At 31.0% G+C, this 17598-nt stretch overlaps 1 protein-coding gene across 5 annotated transcripts in view; it reads right to left on the reverse strand.

Annotated features, from left to right (window-relative positions):
- Positions 1-17598, reverse strand: part of SREK1 (splicing regulatory glutamic acid and lysine rich protein 1) — a 46786-nt gene that overhangs the window by 27581 nt on the left and 1607 nt on the right. For 4 of the 5 annotated variants that reach the window (XM_074282377.1, XM_074282376.1, XM_074282375.1 and 1 more), the window contains exons 2-3: positions 10035-10168; positions 4087-4202 (exon numbers count right to left, since the gene is read on the reverse strand). In XM_074282377.1, the coding sequence (XP_074138478.1) occupies positions 4087-4202; positions 10035-10168 (250 nt within the window). Of the gene's footprint in view, positions 1-4086; positions 4203-4487; positions 4612-10034; positions 10169-17598 lie in introns of all 5 variants that reach the window. The other variant, XM_074282378.1, reaches the window with a different exon arrangement.

A 17598-nucleotide genomic window follows, 5' to 3' on the forward strand; every position in this document is an offset into this window, starting at 1 on the left:
AAGAATTCTCTCTCTCTCACACACACACACACACACACACACACACACACACACACACAGACACACACACAAAATCATCGCCCAATCTAGGCCTTTAGAAACCTTAGTCCAAAATAATGTATCACTGAGCCTGTTCACAGCATATTAGTGGTTTCTAAAAATTAAAATTACTACTATTTATGACTTTTCTCATTACTAGCAATTTATAAGGACTTTAAAAAAAACCTATCAATCAACCAGCAATTATTTATAAAAATACCTATTATGTACACCAAACATTGTGTTAGGCATTGGGGATACAAGAATAAGAAATGACACTGTCCCTATACAAAGAACATATTCTAACGGAGAGAAAACAAATACATTATGAAAATGTGAAGCATAAAGTAGTTAAATATAAGGTAGTTTAGTGGGGAGAACACTATCAGGTGGAATCAAGGCAAGTTTAATTAAAATAGGGGTGTGAGGATCCATGAGGCAGAAGGAAGGAGAACATATTTAGGCCACATGGTACAGGAGAGTACAAAGGTATGCTCAAGGCACATGGTATATAGAAAGAACAGAAAAAAGACCAATAGGCTACCAAACTGATCAAGCATTGATCTAACAGTGTCTCTATTCAGCCTGTATCCCAAAGAGATCATTAAAAAAGGAAAAGGAACCATATATGCAAAAATGTTTGTGTGGCAGCCCCCCCCCTTTTTTTTATTGAAGCTTTTTATTTTCAAAATATATGCATGGATAATTTTTTTAACATTGACCCTTGCAAAATTTTGTGTTCCAATTTTCCTCTCCTGCCCCTCCACAATGGCAAGTAATCTAATATAAATATAAAACATGGTAAAAATATATATTAAATCCAATATATGCATACATATTTATACAATTATCTTGCTGCACAAGAAAAATCAGATCAAAAAGGAAAGACAATGACTCAGAAAACAAGAGGAGGGGAAAATGTTGAAAAATTACCCTTGCATATATTTTGAAAATAAAAAGCTTTAATATTAAAAAAAAGAAAGTAATGGAATAAATATTATTGTTCTATAAGAAACAATAAGCAGGATGATTTCAGAAAGGACAGAAGGACTTGCATGAACTGATGCTAAATGAAGTAAGTAGAATCAAGAGAACAATGTACACAGCAACAGCAAGATTATGTTATGATCAACTGTGACAGACTTGGCTCTTTTCAACAATTCAGGTCAATTCCAATAGACTTGTGATGGAGAGAGCCATCTGCATCCAGACAGAGAACTTTGGGGACTGAATATGGATCACAACATAGTATTTTCACCTTTTTTGTTGTTGTTTACTTGGGGTTTTTTCCCTCTCAATTTTTCCCCTTTTTGATCTGATTTTTCTTATGCAGCATGGAAATATGTTTAGAAGAACTGCACCTGTTTAACTTATATTGGATTACTTGCTTTCTGGGAATGGGATGGGGAGGGAAAAATTTTTGAAACACAAAATTTTACCAGGAGTGAATGTTGGAAAATATCTTTGCATGTATTTTGAAAATAAAAAGCTATTATTAAAAAGAAAAAAGAAAGAAAAAGAAAAAAGAAAGCAGGCCAGTTTAGCAGGGATGCAGAGTGTAAGAGGAGGAATAACGCCCAATGAAGCTGGAAAAGTACTGTGGAAACAAGGATGCATATGGTTTGAAAAAATCAAAAGAGGAGTTGATAATTAACCCTAGAGGCAAAAAGGGAGCCAATGGAGTTGATGGAATAAGGAAGTAATATGTTTAGATCTACACTTAAGGAAACTCTCTTGGACAACTATATATAGAATCAATGGGAACAGGAAGAAATTTAGGACTAGGAAACCAATTAAGAGCCTGCTTAAGTCAAAAGATAGTAAGGGCCTTAACAGGTAGGATGTGAATTAGGAGAGAGCAGCAGCATGAAAATCAGAGAGAAAAGATTACCTAGGAGAAGAGAATGGTCGGCACTGTCAAAGGCCATTACCTCTGACAATTAAGAGGTCATTGGTAATTTGGGACAGAACAGTTCCTTTCAAGTGATGAGAATGAAAGCTAGACTGCAAAAGGCTAAGGCATGAGTTAGAAGAAAGAAACTTTTTCAGTGTTAGGCTGGGAAAGGAAGGAGAGCTATATAGAATAGCTTGAGGATGGTTGAATATAGGGAAGATTTTTTTAAGAAATCTTTTTAAGACAAGGATATTTGACTAGAGAAGGAAACAGCTAATAGAGATGAATATTGAAGGAGGGACAACTTAGGCTCCAACTTGCTGGAGAAGACGGGAAGGTTTGGATTAAAGTATACAAAGAAGGATTTTCCTTGGCAAAGATAAAAGCCATTCTTCTGTCAGAGACTGGGGGTTATCTAATATGAATCAAATGTGATGAATTCAAAGTGATCTTTAAGAATTGGGAAGTTTTTGGGAAAAGATCTGAGTTATAAAGGACTTCATTATATCCAATATGGATTTATACTTCAACCGCTGCTTTAAAATACCTAATAAATAGCAATCAGTGTCTCTTTAAAGACTTTTAATATGAGGGAGCCAACTTCTAAAGGCAATACAACACCCCACTTTTATAAAGCTCAATTTAACTTTTCTTAACACAAAAACCTAACCTGCTCCCTTTACTTTTTCTACCCACTATTTCTGATTCTATGAGTCCATACAGAACAAGTATAATTTCACCTTTATAAGAGCCCTTCAAATACTTGGAAAACAGCCATCACATTCTCAAGTATTCTCCAGGCCAAACATTCCAGATTCAAAATTCAGATTTAACAGATATCTCAGAGGTCATTTTTTCCACTCCCCTCATTTTATAAATTAAGAAATTTAGACTGAGTGAACTACATGGTTCCAGAACACATAAGACAGAATTTGAACCCAGGTCCTCTGAATCCAGAGTCAAGGTTCTTTCCATTGTACTATGCTGTCTTCCTTAATTTCTTCCAACTAATCTTCATGATATATAAGGTCTTTTGCTATCCTTCTCTGGATGTTCTCATATTTATTAATATCCATCAGTCCTGAACTTTTTGCTTTGGTTATCACATTTGTTGGTACAGAGGCATTAGAACCATTTGTAAAAAACCTAGGTCACATGTCCTAAGTCAAGGGAAATCTACCCAGATTCCTTGGGAAATCAAAACAAGTATATATATATATATATATATATATATATATATATATATATATATATATATATATATATATATATGTCTCAGAACCGAATATGCAAACACTTTGCTCTTTTAAAAACCAGAAAGTGAAGGGTAAAGGGAATAAGCAAAGACAAAAGAGAAAATTATAACTTTCCCTTCCAAGTTTATTAAATGAACAAAAACTACTCATCTACATAGAATCATAAATGATTTCATTCTGTAGTGGGGTTTTGGGGGGGAAAGTATCCTTAAACTATGGAGTTTTTAACCATTTCCAACTTGGGGGGGGGTTAAATAAATTAAAATAGCTTCTATTTAATTGGTTCAGAGAAAAAGGGGAGAGAGGAAGATGAAAAATAGAGATTCTATTTAACTGAAAAATTCAATCAACCAGAATTACCATTCCACACTATGAAAATTAAGTTATTATAATTTAAGTTTCATAAATTGTACCTTGATTTTCCAATAAATGAACATTTAAAGCAATATTTTCAATACTATTTCAATCCCAATTTTTTGAAATTGTGATTTGTGATTCTACAGAGTATCCAGAACCAAATGTGGGAGTCACAAAACTATGATTTATTATTAATATATGTTTGATTTGTATATCTATTTTACATATCTACATACCTGGGGTTACATAAAAATTTCAAGCAAAAAGGGATCATGAGTGGAAAAAATTTAAGAAGTTCTGATTGAAATGCTTCAATAATAGATAATCCTGAAAGTATCCTGCTCAGGTGTTAAGAGGACAAAAAAATTTCAATAGCAGAATTTACTGGTTGTTTATCTTTCAAATTTATATTAAAAAAAAAAAGTTCTACTGAAAGTCAATTTTTTTTATGTCAGTCTCAGTTGTTTACAAATTTGACTAATTACATTCATTTAAAAATAGTTGTGAGCTCAAAATTCTAAAATGATTAATATTACTTACTGTAGTCAAGGGATTTGGAGTTGGTATAGGAAGCAATCCTGCACCAGGCATTAGACTTGTCATAGTTGGAGCAGGAGCCAATAAAGAAAGGGCTTTGGATTCTTCTGGAATTTTACCTGGAGAGGCAAGTTTCACACATTACAGAGAGCAGAAACACCACGTAAACTTTAGTCTATGATTTTACAATTACCCTTGCACTTAAAAAATAATAATAATAAATGAATCTATCTATCAGATCCTTAAAAAGAAATAAATAAGAACTTAAGTCTTTCCTTTACCCTGCTCTACTAGGAAAAATAAAAGTGATCAAAACTTCAAAGACTAGCAATCTCATAAATGGAATATTATTTTAAAAACTGAATAATGTAGACAATTATTTAACACTTTGAGCTATGGGTCACCTGTACTGGAAACTTAATGTTCATGAACCAAACGATATCAAGCATGGACGCTTTCCCAGGACGGTGTTTTCGCGGTGATCGAAAGTTGTGTTACACATGACAACCGTTCGTGTTGGCTGCATCACTAATAGCACACAGAACATCAGATACAGAAAAGAAGAACATTTTTTAAAGTTTAATCCCCAGAAATGGCAAATAACCAAATTAGTAAAAAAATAAAATAAAAAATAAATAAGAAAAAAAAAAAAAAAGAAAGAGAAAAAAGAAAAAAATAAGGAAAAAAGGGAAAAAAAAGAAAAAAGAAAAAGAAAAAAAGAAAAAAGAATAAACAAATGTGCGAATTGAAATCTGTTCCTAAACCAATGCCCCTTTCCTATCATTTAAACTATCTCTTTGTGATGCAAACAGTGATGATGCCCAGATAGATTCCATGTTTATTTCAAAGGGGAGGAGGGAGAGTGTTCTGTAAATATCAAATTTCAAAGGAGGATAAGAATATACTCAAACATTTAATTAATACAAACATGACTTCTGTGACATGTTAAATGCCTCAGAGAATCAATTTCTAGATGTTGCCCTTGAATAATTTTGGTAAAAAATTATGTGAGTGGAGCAATTAGAAAAGAAAATATATCTGGCCTTCAAGAAATCCCTTAATACTTATATTTTAAATCTCATTTAAATTATACTTGCTTGAAAAGAGACAATTAATAATCATTGTATCTTGCTACAAATAGTCCCAACAACTACTGTCAATAAGAGAAGTAACAATTAACTAATTTCCTACATATTTAGAGGGGAAGAAAAACTAAATTCAATGACTTGATTTCAAAATTCCAAACTTCCTTTTAATCCAACATCCAGAAAATGTCTAAAACCAATCACAATTTAAGGACAATGATTTACTTATCTAATCAATGTTGTTCATTTTAATGAATAATATTGCTAACCTAAAAATCATTTCATTTTTAAAATCTATATTTCAGACTTAAAATTCTGTAAATATTTTAAAGGTACTATTCATACATATTCATAAACTATTCATACACATATTCATATGTGGCATAGTGGGACTTGTACTTATTAACTCCAATATAGGCTTTCTAATTGGGAGACTTTTAATTCACAAAAACACATCCCAGAGTGAAATATAACTGGTATAGCAAATCTTCAAAAGCACCATGCTGGATTTTAATATTCAATATTCAAAATAATCAAATGTACAAGGAAAATCTGAGTAATATCAGAATCTAAATACTTTCTCTAACCTCAGCTGGGATTCAAAAAGGAAAGTTTAAACAAACAAACAAACAAAAAAAAATACTTTGCCTAGTTATAAGTGTTGAACAAAAGTTAACTATTAGACTCAGATTTGTTGTTACAGCCAAATCCTCAATGAAGTATTAGTTTCCTAAATTTTGAGGCAAGTTATGCTACTTAATTTGACTACCATAACAAAAATCATACGTAATACTACATTATTTGAGTACAAGCTCATACACATGCAGTTTTAACATGCCAAATCTAAAATGTAAGGTGCTCTGACAACTTCAATTATTTATAATTTATCCTACGTTTATTAGCTATTAATGTTAGCAAATTTATGTAGCCACACTCCTTCTGTAGTATCTAACTATGGATTATAGCATGATTTTTAAGTCTTGAAATCTGAACAGTTCCTGAATGGTTAATCTTCATCCTTGAATTCAGAACATATTATCACTGCTATGATAGTCATATACAAAGACAAATTCTAATTCCTTCGTTGTCCATTTAGTGCCTCAATATGACACTCATTTAATAAGATATCCTATAGAAGAAAGTATGCTCAAGCTATTTGGGGGGAGGGGCTGCAGAGGGAATACAGTGGAAGGAGAGAACACTTCAGCACATCAAATCAGTAAATCAGTGAAGTTTTAGAAAATTTTTCATTTATACTTTGACTACTGCCTCTCAGCAAATAAATCAAAATGCACAGAAACCAAACAATATGCTTGGAAGTGTTTTTCTCATTCTGTCGCTTGAAAATGTTAATTAAGCTTCATTGCTTAATTATTAAGAAATAGTCCTATTAAATTTATCCTCAAAATTCTTATGTATAAGTGCTTAGGTGTATAAAAGTGCAATGTAAATGATGTCTCTCTTAATCTATATATATTAAAGACAATAGTTAGGAAAGGCAATATATACTCTTCTTCCTATGCCTCAGAATCTGTTTACACAAACTAAAACACTACAGATATGAAGAATTTTCAACAACCAACCAACCAACCAACCAACCAACCAACTACACACACACACACACACACACACACACACACACACACACACACACACAAAACCCCTCCCCAATTCCCCCCCAAAATTTAAAAGCTTTCCCCCTCAAGAAGCATTCCCCAAGTAGACAGCTAAAAGTCTTCCTAGTTAAAGAAAATAAGAATTTATCCTGTAATGGTTAATTATCAAAAGTGAAGGTCTCTTTACCCCAGCTTTTATATATATATGTGCTGTATTATAAAATGCTTCATATTATAAAAAATGAGTTGCTATTATATCCTTGATGATTCTAATATGCTTAAAATTTCAAGAAAACAAAAGCAGAAACTATAAATTAGCTTTTTTTCTAAAAGATGAGGTTAGTCTTAGAAAGCAGTCTGAAAAAGTTTCACTGACATTAGAAAGTATTCAAAAGTATATTTACTGTATTAGTACTGTTTTAGTACAGAGCTTACTAAAACAGTTTATATGTGCCAATTAAGATCTAAGCTAAGTATCACAGCACTAAAACTTAAGTTTTTGATACAAAATTTGGCCTTAATTCTAAATTATAAATTGAAAACTTGCAAATATACTACCTTCCTTTCATATACAACTTTGAAACAAAATGTTATGAAATCTTAATGGAATACCATTTATAAAGAACTGGAATATCAGTTCACAAGTTAAAGTGAGAGATTTAACAAAACAAAAACAAAAACAAAAAAGGGACAAAATAAAGTAAAAGAAATCAAATTAAAGTAAAACAATAAAAAACAGAGACAGGGCGTCCATCTTCAGCGGGTCAGACTCCGATCTCATTTCCCCCATGAAGGTTTCACTTGACGGCAGGTTTAGTGGCATGGCAAACAATGCCTAACTCAGGCAAGTGTAAACAGGTCTGCCTTGGCCAGTCTAGTCATCTAATAATGCACAAATATCACATAGAGAAAACATACAAAACCAAATTAATAGTCAAAATCCATCTACCAGAAAATGTGGACATAAAGTTATGATTGATGGTTATGTGGCATCTTTATGTTTCAACCTTTTCTTTTTCTAAGTGTAACATTTAAAGAGAAATCTGGGGAGGCACGCAGGAGAAAAAAAAAATCACATTTGGACAGAGTAATGAAGCTATATTTTTAAATGGCATTTTCTGACTAGTAACACTAATGGTTAATATGTAATGTTACACATCGAACATTATTTCCACAACTGAGATTTCTCCCACATAATGCACCAAATACACTAAAGCAGCAGGTTAAAATTAACAGAAAAACACTTTCTATAAACTTCTACTAGGGTTCTCTCTTTTCTGTTACAATGTTATTTCTAAAGTATGTGAAAACAAATGCTGCCAATACTGTTGTTTAATGATGTCCAGAATCTTCCATTTTACAAAATTCAATTAAAATTCTTTCCTTTTGATTTATTCTTTATTAACATGCTATTTTTAGCACAATCATAAGGCATTACTTAGTGTGCACTGTAAAATCTGATACATGTACTGTAAACTTCTAAATGGTCTGCATGTAAACCATTCTCTTACTATATTAAATCTTTAATTACTCTTTGAAATAAAAAGTGTATCTAATTATTTTCTAATATTTCAACTATCCATGGGAAGGTTTATTATCTTTTAAGAATTCATACTTACTTGTAACTAAAATACAATTTTAAAATGCTATCTCAAAATTGTAAAATATATTTACATAATTACAATTTGATTTTTAGTCTTTATTGACTATCACCCCTAAAAAAGGAATTAAGACAACTCAAAGTTAAAATTGCCCAAGTATTAAGTTATAAGCTCTGCAAGGATGAAATATACAATATACCAAAGTAACACTGGTAATGCAATAGGTGAAATGTTCTCCTTTGATTCAGCAGTAAATTAACATAAGACCCTCTGCTACCAATGGTACAGTCTTTCAAGTGCAGTTGTGCTTCTGGACATTTAATCTTAGTTGCTTGTTGGTCAACTTCCAAGGAGAGATGTCTTCTATGGGAATTCTTCTCCATGAAGTTCCTACTTGGTATGGTGTATTTGTTACCTCTCTCCCAGCCTTGCAGAAGCAAAAAATTATCATCCTTTCCCCAACTATTATAAACTGAATACCCTCACTGATCAAACTATAAGAAATAGTACACAAATAATTAATTGTATTCCCTTCTTTGTGAAGAACATACATTTTTAAAACTCATAAAAAAAAAAAAAAAAAAAATCCAGAATGTTCTATCCTGGGACATCAACACCACCAGAACTGTCCTCACTGGATTGGACTTTTAATGTTAATAATGTCCCAAAATAATGCATCCTGAATTGTATACAAAAATCTAAAGTGTAATCTAATCTGTTTTTTAAGAATAACTTTCTTTTTAGAAAGTCAAATTTATTCATATAATATGAATTTGCTAATGAAAGTATTCATTAACTATCTCAGGAATTTAATTTAAAATTTTCAATCATTCCTAGATGTTAGAAGGCAAAATCTTCCAGCAAAGAAATTATTTTAAAGTGATAGGAGGTATAATTTTTAATGTAAATATTAACTGCTTAATCCTGAAGTATTCATGTTTCAACAGCATGGACTATTATAAATGACTTGAAGAGACTAAATATGCTATTACTTAAAAAAATCAATACTGATAATTATTTGTTCTTAAGAAAATGTAAGGCACTTAACCTTAATGAATAGTAACCTTAAGGCCTTTAGCCTCTTTCTGTTGAGATTTCTTAGAAAATATTTTTTAACTTCAAAAAAAGCCTGTGAAAGTAAAAAATAAATTTGTTTTATATAAAATCAGTATCAATAATGTGAAATTAAGATCAATAATTTTAATGAAATTAATTTTATTTTTATCATTAACACAAACACCATTATTTAGATAACCCCAAATTGGCAAACTGTGCCCACTCTGTTTTGTCTCAAAGGGAAAAACTATTAGAACTAGATGTTCAGGACAAACTCCCAAACACTGAGATGTTTAAATAAATGATAACCCTTGTTAAGATCATAATCCTTTTAGAATACACTCTGTAATTTGTACTTGTCACAAAAAATTTTAATATATATGTATGGCTAAAAACAAGAAAATCAATGATTTAATTTTAATCATGTATTTTACTACTAAAATGAAAACTTTTTTTTTCCATTTCCAAATTCATTTTTTGTTTTTAAAACACACAAAACAGAGTACCAGCTACTTGCCAATTTCTGGGAAAACTAAAGGCCATCAAACAAAAAGGACAGACTGAAATTACAGAAAAACATCTAAAATACCAACCTTCTGCACAGGGTACAACTATCAGAGCTCTGTCAATAAAAACCGTGTTAGTTAGATGCTGGGCCACACCAACACTCGATGGGTCACGAAACTTAACATAACATACTTTGGAGGAAAAAGCAAGAGGTGCGTTGCTGCAAGATAAAAAGAAAAACAATCAGTCTTATTATAAACTTATTTAAATCCTTGTTTCTCCTTTTAAAAAGGAAAATTAAAAAATCTTACATGACAAATCACTTAAATTTTTATCTCACTTAAGGTAAATTACTATAACATGCTTGACCAAACTTTGCAGGCAGTTCAACAGACATCCACTATTTTAATATATTAAATCAGATCAACTAACTAGTTTGCAATGGACACAGCCCAGTGCTTTGTCTGAATGATGTTTGAAAACAAATATTTGATCTAGAGATAGTGAAGCTAGGTAGTTAAGCATGTATGGTCTTACAATGACACAAAATCTCTCCAGTGCAACCTAAACCAGAATAAAATATAAATGGGAATACCTAAATATCTAACAAAATAAATAAAAAATATTTTTAAAATTAAATTAATGTACCACTTGAAGGTATCCTTTAAGATGAGAAGTCCCCTTTTTTGTCTGAATGACACAACTGCTATATACTACTAATAATCCCAAAATCATTCTCCTCCCCTGACATTCAGATGCCAAGTATTTTTAATCATATTTTTTCAGTCCTCTTCTCTCTATTCATAAAGCCAACTCTTTAGTGTAGACTTCATTAATTCTAATAACCTCCAAAAGATAGTCCTATACGTGTTCTCCACGACTGCTTAAATAAAATAATTAGAACACAGATGTATCCACATCACTTCTTTGCTCAAAAAAATGTCTAATAGCTATCCATGCCTATGAAATAAAACAGAAAAGCTGCCATCTGGCCTTTTAAGGGTCTCCACCTATAATCTTGCTCTACACATCTTTATTTCGTGAATTTTACATTCTAGTCAAACTGGTCTACTAGCTATTACTCCAACAACATTCCATCACCATCCTACTCTCCTAATTCTCTAATAGTTCCTAATCTCCTTAAAGGAGACCTTTCCAAGAGTATAAATATGCTTTAATATTCATCCCACCCACCCCCCAAACATGCAAATACTTAGAATATAAGGTGGATGAAACCAAGAGGGAATTTAATTTTTATCTTTTTTAATCATAGTACTCAACAAAGTACTTGGCATACCATAAACAAGGCCTCCAAAAGTGATTAAAGGAAATCAGGTTGTTACCTTATACAAATCTTGGATACCTTTTCTAAAGCCTAATTTGCTACACTGTCTAATAAGCAAGGTGACCACAGTTTCAAGAGGACAGGAATTCTATTATTCTGTCACTTGTTAAGGGGTAGTCCCAACCATATAAGTCAAGTATATGTGAGCAACAGTTTCATATTATCTATATTACCACTTGGCTAAATATAGTCACTATCCCACAATTTGGTGACAATTTTTTAAAGTATGTATACATATGAAGTTTAGAAATTCTTATTACAACATACTTTCATCCAAAGAAAACATACTGCAAGCCCCATGGATCAACATAATTATAAACAAATTACTTTTATAAATATCATTTTAGAGGTTAAGACCTTTGATATCATTTAATACAACATGTAACAAAGCCATTTAGAAATTTTGAAGAAAAAAACATTGTCTCTCAAGCCTTTTACTCTAATATGTAGTAAATGCTACTGTGTTGATGGAGGTTAAAATTTATGTTAAATATTTAAAAAAGAAAGTATATGTTATATGGAATGGTTCAATGGGAGAGGATATCTAGAGGACCATGATGTAAGAAACAAAACTTATTTGTTGTTGTATTCATTGTAAATAAATAAATAAAACCTAATTTTTTTTTAAACCAACATTACAATTAATTTAATTATTTTTACAGCTAGTAAGGTTCACAGTGGAAAAATAATTGTCTCTTAGAACAGAGGAATAAAATTGGCCCAAAATGTAATTGGGAAATGATTAACAAAATAAATACAATAATGTTCATGTGTGGTTTTCTAAGTCAATACACAGCCATCAGTGATACATTTTGATTTTACATCACAGGCCTACAACAACCTTATCTCTGTCCCATCCTATCCAATCTTCAGTCAGCTCTTCCTAGGATATCTATACCCTAAGATTCCATCTTAGTATCCATTATCTTGCTCTTTTCTCCCTTCTCCTTAATCCAACAAATGATTCAGGCATCAATTCCTGACTTTGGTCCTACATGACAAAATAGTCATGATGTCTTTGCTGTTATACTTCTTTACTATAAAACCTTTCAATCAAGTATTAAAAATAAGATGGTAATGCCAATCCAAGTGTTCAGAGAAAAAAAATGTGGCACACCAAGGGCTTACAACAGAACATCACGGATATAAACTTATGTATTACAACTACATACAGTGAAAATTACTGGTTAAATATGAGCATTGGTTTGGAGAGTGCTTTGCCATTCTATTAAGGTATGTCACATAATCTTTATGTCCTATAGTTTTAAAGAATTATTAGGTAAAAGTATATATGAAAGTATCTGAAATTTTCAAAGAATGTAAATCTAACTTTTAACATTCAGAATTTTTTTAAGGTTGGGAGTTTGTCCTCCTGAACATCTAGTTCTAATATTTTTTCCATTAAATTAAGAATTTAATTTAATAATTTTTATTTATACTTATTTATTTTTAATGAGGGAGAATTTATATGAACAGATCTACATTAAAAAAAAAAAAATCAGCCTAAAGAAAGTCTCCCGATTGTATCTGACATGTTTAGAATATTTATTTTTTATTACAATCTAAAGGACTATCATTTTCAACTATATTTCATACAAGAAGGAATAGTACAACTTCTTTTAAAGTTAACCTTTTTACCCCCAGTCTTTTTTTTACTTAAAGCTTTTTATCTTTAAAATCTATACATGGATAATTTTCAACATTCACCTCTACAAAACTCCGTGTTCTAATTTTTTTCCCTCTCTTCCCTTCACCCCTTCCCATAGTCAGCAAGTGATCCAATATAAATTAAATCTTAAATAGCATTTTGCAACAATGTTTCACAGAAAGTACTTTGGGTTCCCCAGAAAAAAATTTGTTAAAATTGATTTTTTTTTAACTTAGAAATCTCATTCAGTAAGAGATATTTAAGCTAAGAGGCAAAAAATTTAGTGCAGAGACTACCAAAAAAATATAAATAACAGCAATTAAGAAATGAAAAATAACTAATTCTCTTGGAACTTAAATTAAGATATTATCCAAAATTCCTGAAAAGTGATCAGTGAAAATCAGTGAATTTTTCAAAGGTGGTCAATTTTGTTAACAACCAAAATTTTCAAAAGAATCAAAAATTTACTTTAGAAGCATAACAGCTAAAACCATAGAACCACAGTGAATATCAACATCAACTGAGTACTATGAAAAAAATCTATTTTAAGAAAATGTTAAAAAGTTTTTTCCCCACACTTAGACTAACAACAATTTGCAGAACTCAATGCAATACTAGTTTCACTTCTTGTGTTACCTGAACAATAAAAAAGAACCAGCAGGTCAAAAATACAACTCAGCTGTTGAATTTTTAATGTACTTTTTTATAAGATTCAATATGTTATGAAAATTATTTTTTAAAAATAAAAATAAGAGTATCCTGTTCACTAAGACCTGGGACTTTTTTAAAGGGCTAATTAAAATGACAATAGGAGCTTAGAAATTCCTTTAAAATTAAAAAAAACAAAACAAAACAAAATCAAACACCAGAATCTCAATCCATATTATGAAAAAAATCTGGATCTTTACATTGCTGAAAGAAAAAACCTTTTTTCTTTCAAAGATACGTATCATAATTTCCAACTTTATTTTTCTAATGAGCAGAACTAGGAGATCATTATACACTTCAACAACAATACTCTATGAGGATGTATTCTGATGGAAGTGGGTATCTTCAACAAAGAGAAGATCTAATTCAGATCCAATTGATCAAAAAAATTCTCCACACTATTGTATCTAGGATATCTATAACATATTTAACATGTATGGGAATGCCTGCCATCTAGGGGAGGGGGTGGAGGGAAGGAGGGGAAAATTCAGAACAGAAGTGAGTGCAAGGGATAATGTTGTAAAAAATTACCCATGCATATGTACTGTCAAAAAAAAAAAAAGTTATAATTAGAAAATTAAAAAACAAAAAAATGTATTTTTAAATTCAGAACCATAGTTCTGTCAAGGCATGAATAATGAGAAAATATAGTTTAATTAATGTTCTAAAATAGATGCTCTAAATCCACAATATAATATTTGAAGTGTCATGATGAAAATATTTATCCATCCCAGCAGGCAAAACTTACCCAAAACAAATTTACCCAAAACAACAACAATTATAACAGCTAGTTGTTATATTCATTTTTACCGTCTGGTTATACAGTTTAAGAATGGAAAACATTATATCTCTTTTCAAAGAAAATGCAAAAAAAAGAAGTATTTCAATTTGTACAAAATATTTCAAGCCTTATAAAATGACCCATTCTAGTGAATTTGCAACTATACCCAAAGAGTTGTAAAACTTATATATACCTTGTGAATCAACAATATTACTATTTATATTCCAAAAACATCCCTAAAAAGGGGAGAGGACCTATTTGCACAAAAAATAATTACAGCAGTTCTTTTAATAGTGGCTAAGAATTGGAAATTGAAGTGATACTCTTCAATTGGGGAACAGCTAAACAATCTGTGATTTATGATTGTAATGGAGTAGTAGTGTGCTTTATGAAATGACAATGATCTGTGAAAAAAACCTACAAAGACTTAAAAGAACTGATTCATAGTGTACACTACAAGAACACTATATACAATAGCAATATTGTTTAATGAAAAACTATGAATGACTTTAGCTATTTTCAGCAACACAATGATCTGAAAATCCCAAACGACTAATAATGCATACTATCTGCCTCCAGTGAAAGAACTGACATTCTTTGAATACATACTGAAGCATGCTATGTTCACTTTTTTTTTCCCTTTTATTTGACTCTTTCTTGTACAAAATGACACGTGGAAATGTTTTATATGGAAAAAAAAAAAAACCAACTTATGATGATTTATTTATGCTGATTAATTTTTAGTTGTATTTAATGAGAGGGAGAATTTCAGTTTTTACTTCCATGGGCTAATGTTATTTCTATTCATTCGTTATATTTTTACAGAAGATATTTTTAATAGAAAGATTTTTGCTGGAATGTGCCCATTACCTCGTTTGGTGTGAAACCATAAACACAAATAAGTGATTTAATATTTACATTAAGATTACTAGATACCTATGTTTTTTTAAATCTCACTCACACATACACATCTAATTTAATTCAAATAAATATCAAATGCCTTCTCTACTTAGAATACCATATATATATATATATATATATATATATACACATGTGTGAATATTAGTTTGTAAATTTTACGTGTTATATATTTCTATGTATCTAAACAGCTGGGCCTGTCAAGAAGAGTTAAATTCAAATTCATTCACTGACTATCTAATGGACCCTTAAGCAAGTTACTTACCCAGTTTGCCTGTTTCTTCCACTATAAAACTGAGATACTAATAATAGCACCTATACCACAGAGTTGTTTTGAGGACCAAATGAATCAGTACTTGTAAAAGTGTTTAAGACAGTGCTTATTCCCTTTTTATTCCCTTCCCCCAAAAGGAGGCTAAGGAAGCCAAACATTAAAAAGTTATATGTTACCTCAAGGAGCTTTTAATCAAACAGAGACATAAGTATACAGATAATGATAACATGTTATGAGTTAAGCATATAAAAGAAACAGGTAATGACAGTAATGAGGGTTTTCTAACAGTTAATTCATGTACTAGATGGCTATTGATTTTCATGCAAATAATTCATAAACAGGGGGCCTAAATGGTTTCCATCTTACTCTGTAGAAGTAAATATGGAACTTTTACTATCAATACATACTTTAGAGAATATCAAATTACTTTTGTGTAAGGAAAAAAAAAATATCTAAGAACATGTTGAGTTTATCTTACAGTACAACTACAGCATAGTAATATATAGTATATAGTCTATTTAAAGGCAAATTTTTCTATATATAAGCTTTTTCTAATCGTGTTATAATGGAAAGCCAGTGAGTTTTCAGGTCAACTTCTTCCTTCACATTGTCCATTTTGTGCAATTCTGTAGTGTAAGAACTACAATTAGTAAGGTAGAGTTTAGAGCACCAGGCCTGAAGTCAGGACCTGAGTTCAAATTTGATCTCAGACACTTAACACATCCTAGCTGTATGACCCTAGGCAAGTCACTTAACCTCAATTGCCTCAGGAAAAACAAAAACTACATTAATGAAGAATGTTAAATGTAAATATGAATAAAGTATTTGCACAGGAGCATCAGATTTTTTTTTTTTTAATACCTAAGTGTATAAAAGATCAAAGAGTAAGCATGAAACATTCAAGGATGAAAGGATTAGGTTTAGCTGGAAGAATCAAGAAAAGCAACACAAAGGCTGTGGCATTTGAATTGTCTTTTCAAGGATTTCAACTGCTAAAAGAATGGTAGGAATTCATTTCAAATGATAACTTATATAAATACTAAGGTACAAAAGAGAATATAAAATCAAGAAATCACTAGAAAGGTAGTCTAGCTAAGGCACAGTGTAAATTTGTGTTAGTATTTTAAGTAGGGGTGTACCTTTCTTAACTATGTATTCTTAGAAAGATTACTTTGGCAATAATGTTAAAATGGCTTAAGAAAAAAAAATTACAAAAACCTCAGCTTGACATTTAAAGCTTATCACAATAGGACTTCTACCTTTCCTTCAAGTTTTATTCAATATTTCAAGCACTTAGGATTCTATTCAAACTGACCTGCTAATTGTTTCTCAACACATGAAATTCCAATTTCTGCTTTAGCACACATCTGCAATGTACTCCTTATAATTTCCACTCTTGCAGAATCCCTAGTGTCCTTTCAAACACAATTCAAATGCCAACTCCAGTAGAAACTTTTCAAGAAAAGCAGTTATGATGAATTTCAAAAATGGCTTCACCACTTATTCCCTGAAAGAATTCCTTCACTTCCTTTCTAAGGTCCTTCCAATTCTACATTTTCCTGTCCTGTAATTTCCATCACCACCAGGGATGTAAATACAAAGGGATAATAAGTTACTTTGTGTACTTATCTATGTTCTTGTATTTCTCCTATGTCCTTGATGACAAAGATTGTTTCTTTTTCTTTTGGTCTACATAGAGATATTGTTGGAAGCATAATGTCTTGATTTGGACAGGAAAGGACAAAATAGAAATATGGACATGAGTTGCAAGTCTAGTACTACAATCCATCTTCATAAAAAAAAAAAAAAAAAAAAAAAATCTTGGGTTCTACCCTTCCCCCATTTCCTGGCAGCTAACAGACCAGTGAAAATTATATCTCCTTCCACAAAGATAAGGGATAAAATTCACAGGGAAATTAAGTATTTAGCCCAGGGTCACAAAGAGAGATAATGGGATTTAAACCCGGCTCTACCAG

This window comes from Sminthopsis crassicaudata, chromosome 1 (genome assembly GCF_048593235.1).
Source record: "Sminthopsis crassicaudata isolate SCR6 chromosome 1, ASM4859323v1, whole genome shotgun sequence".
NCBI classification, from domain to species: domain Eukaryota; kingdom Metazoa; phylum Chordata; class Mammalia; order Dasyuromorphia; family Dasyuridae; genus Sminthopsis; species Sminthopsis crassicaudata.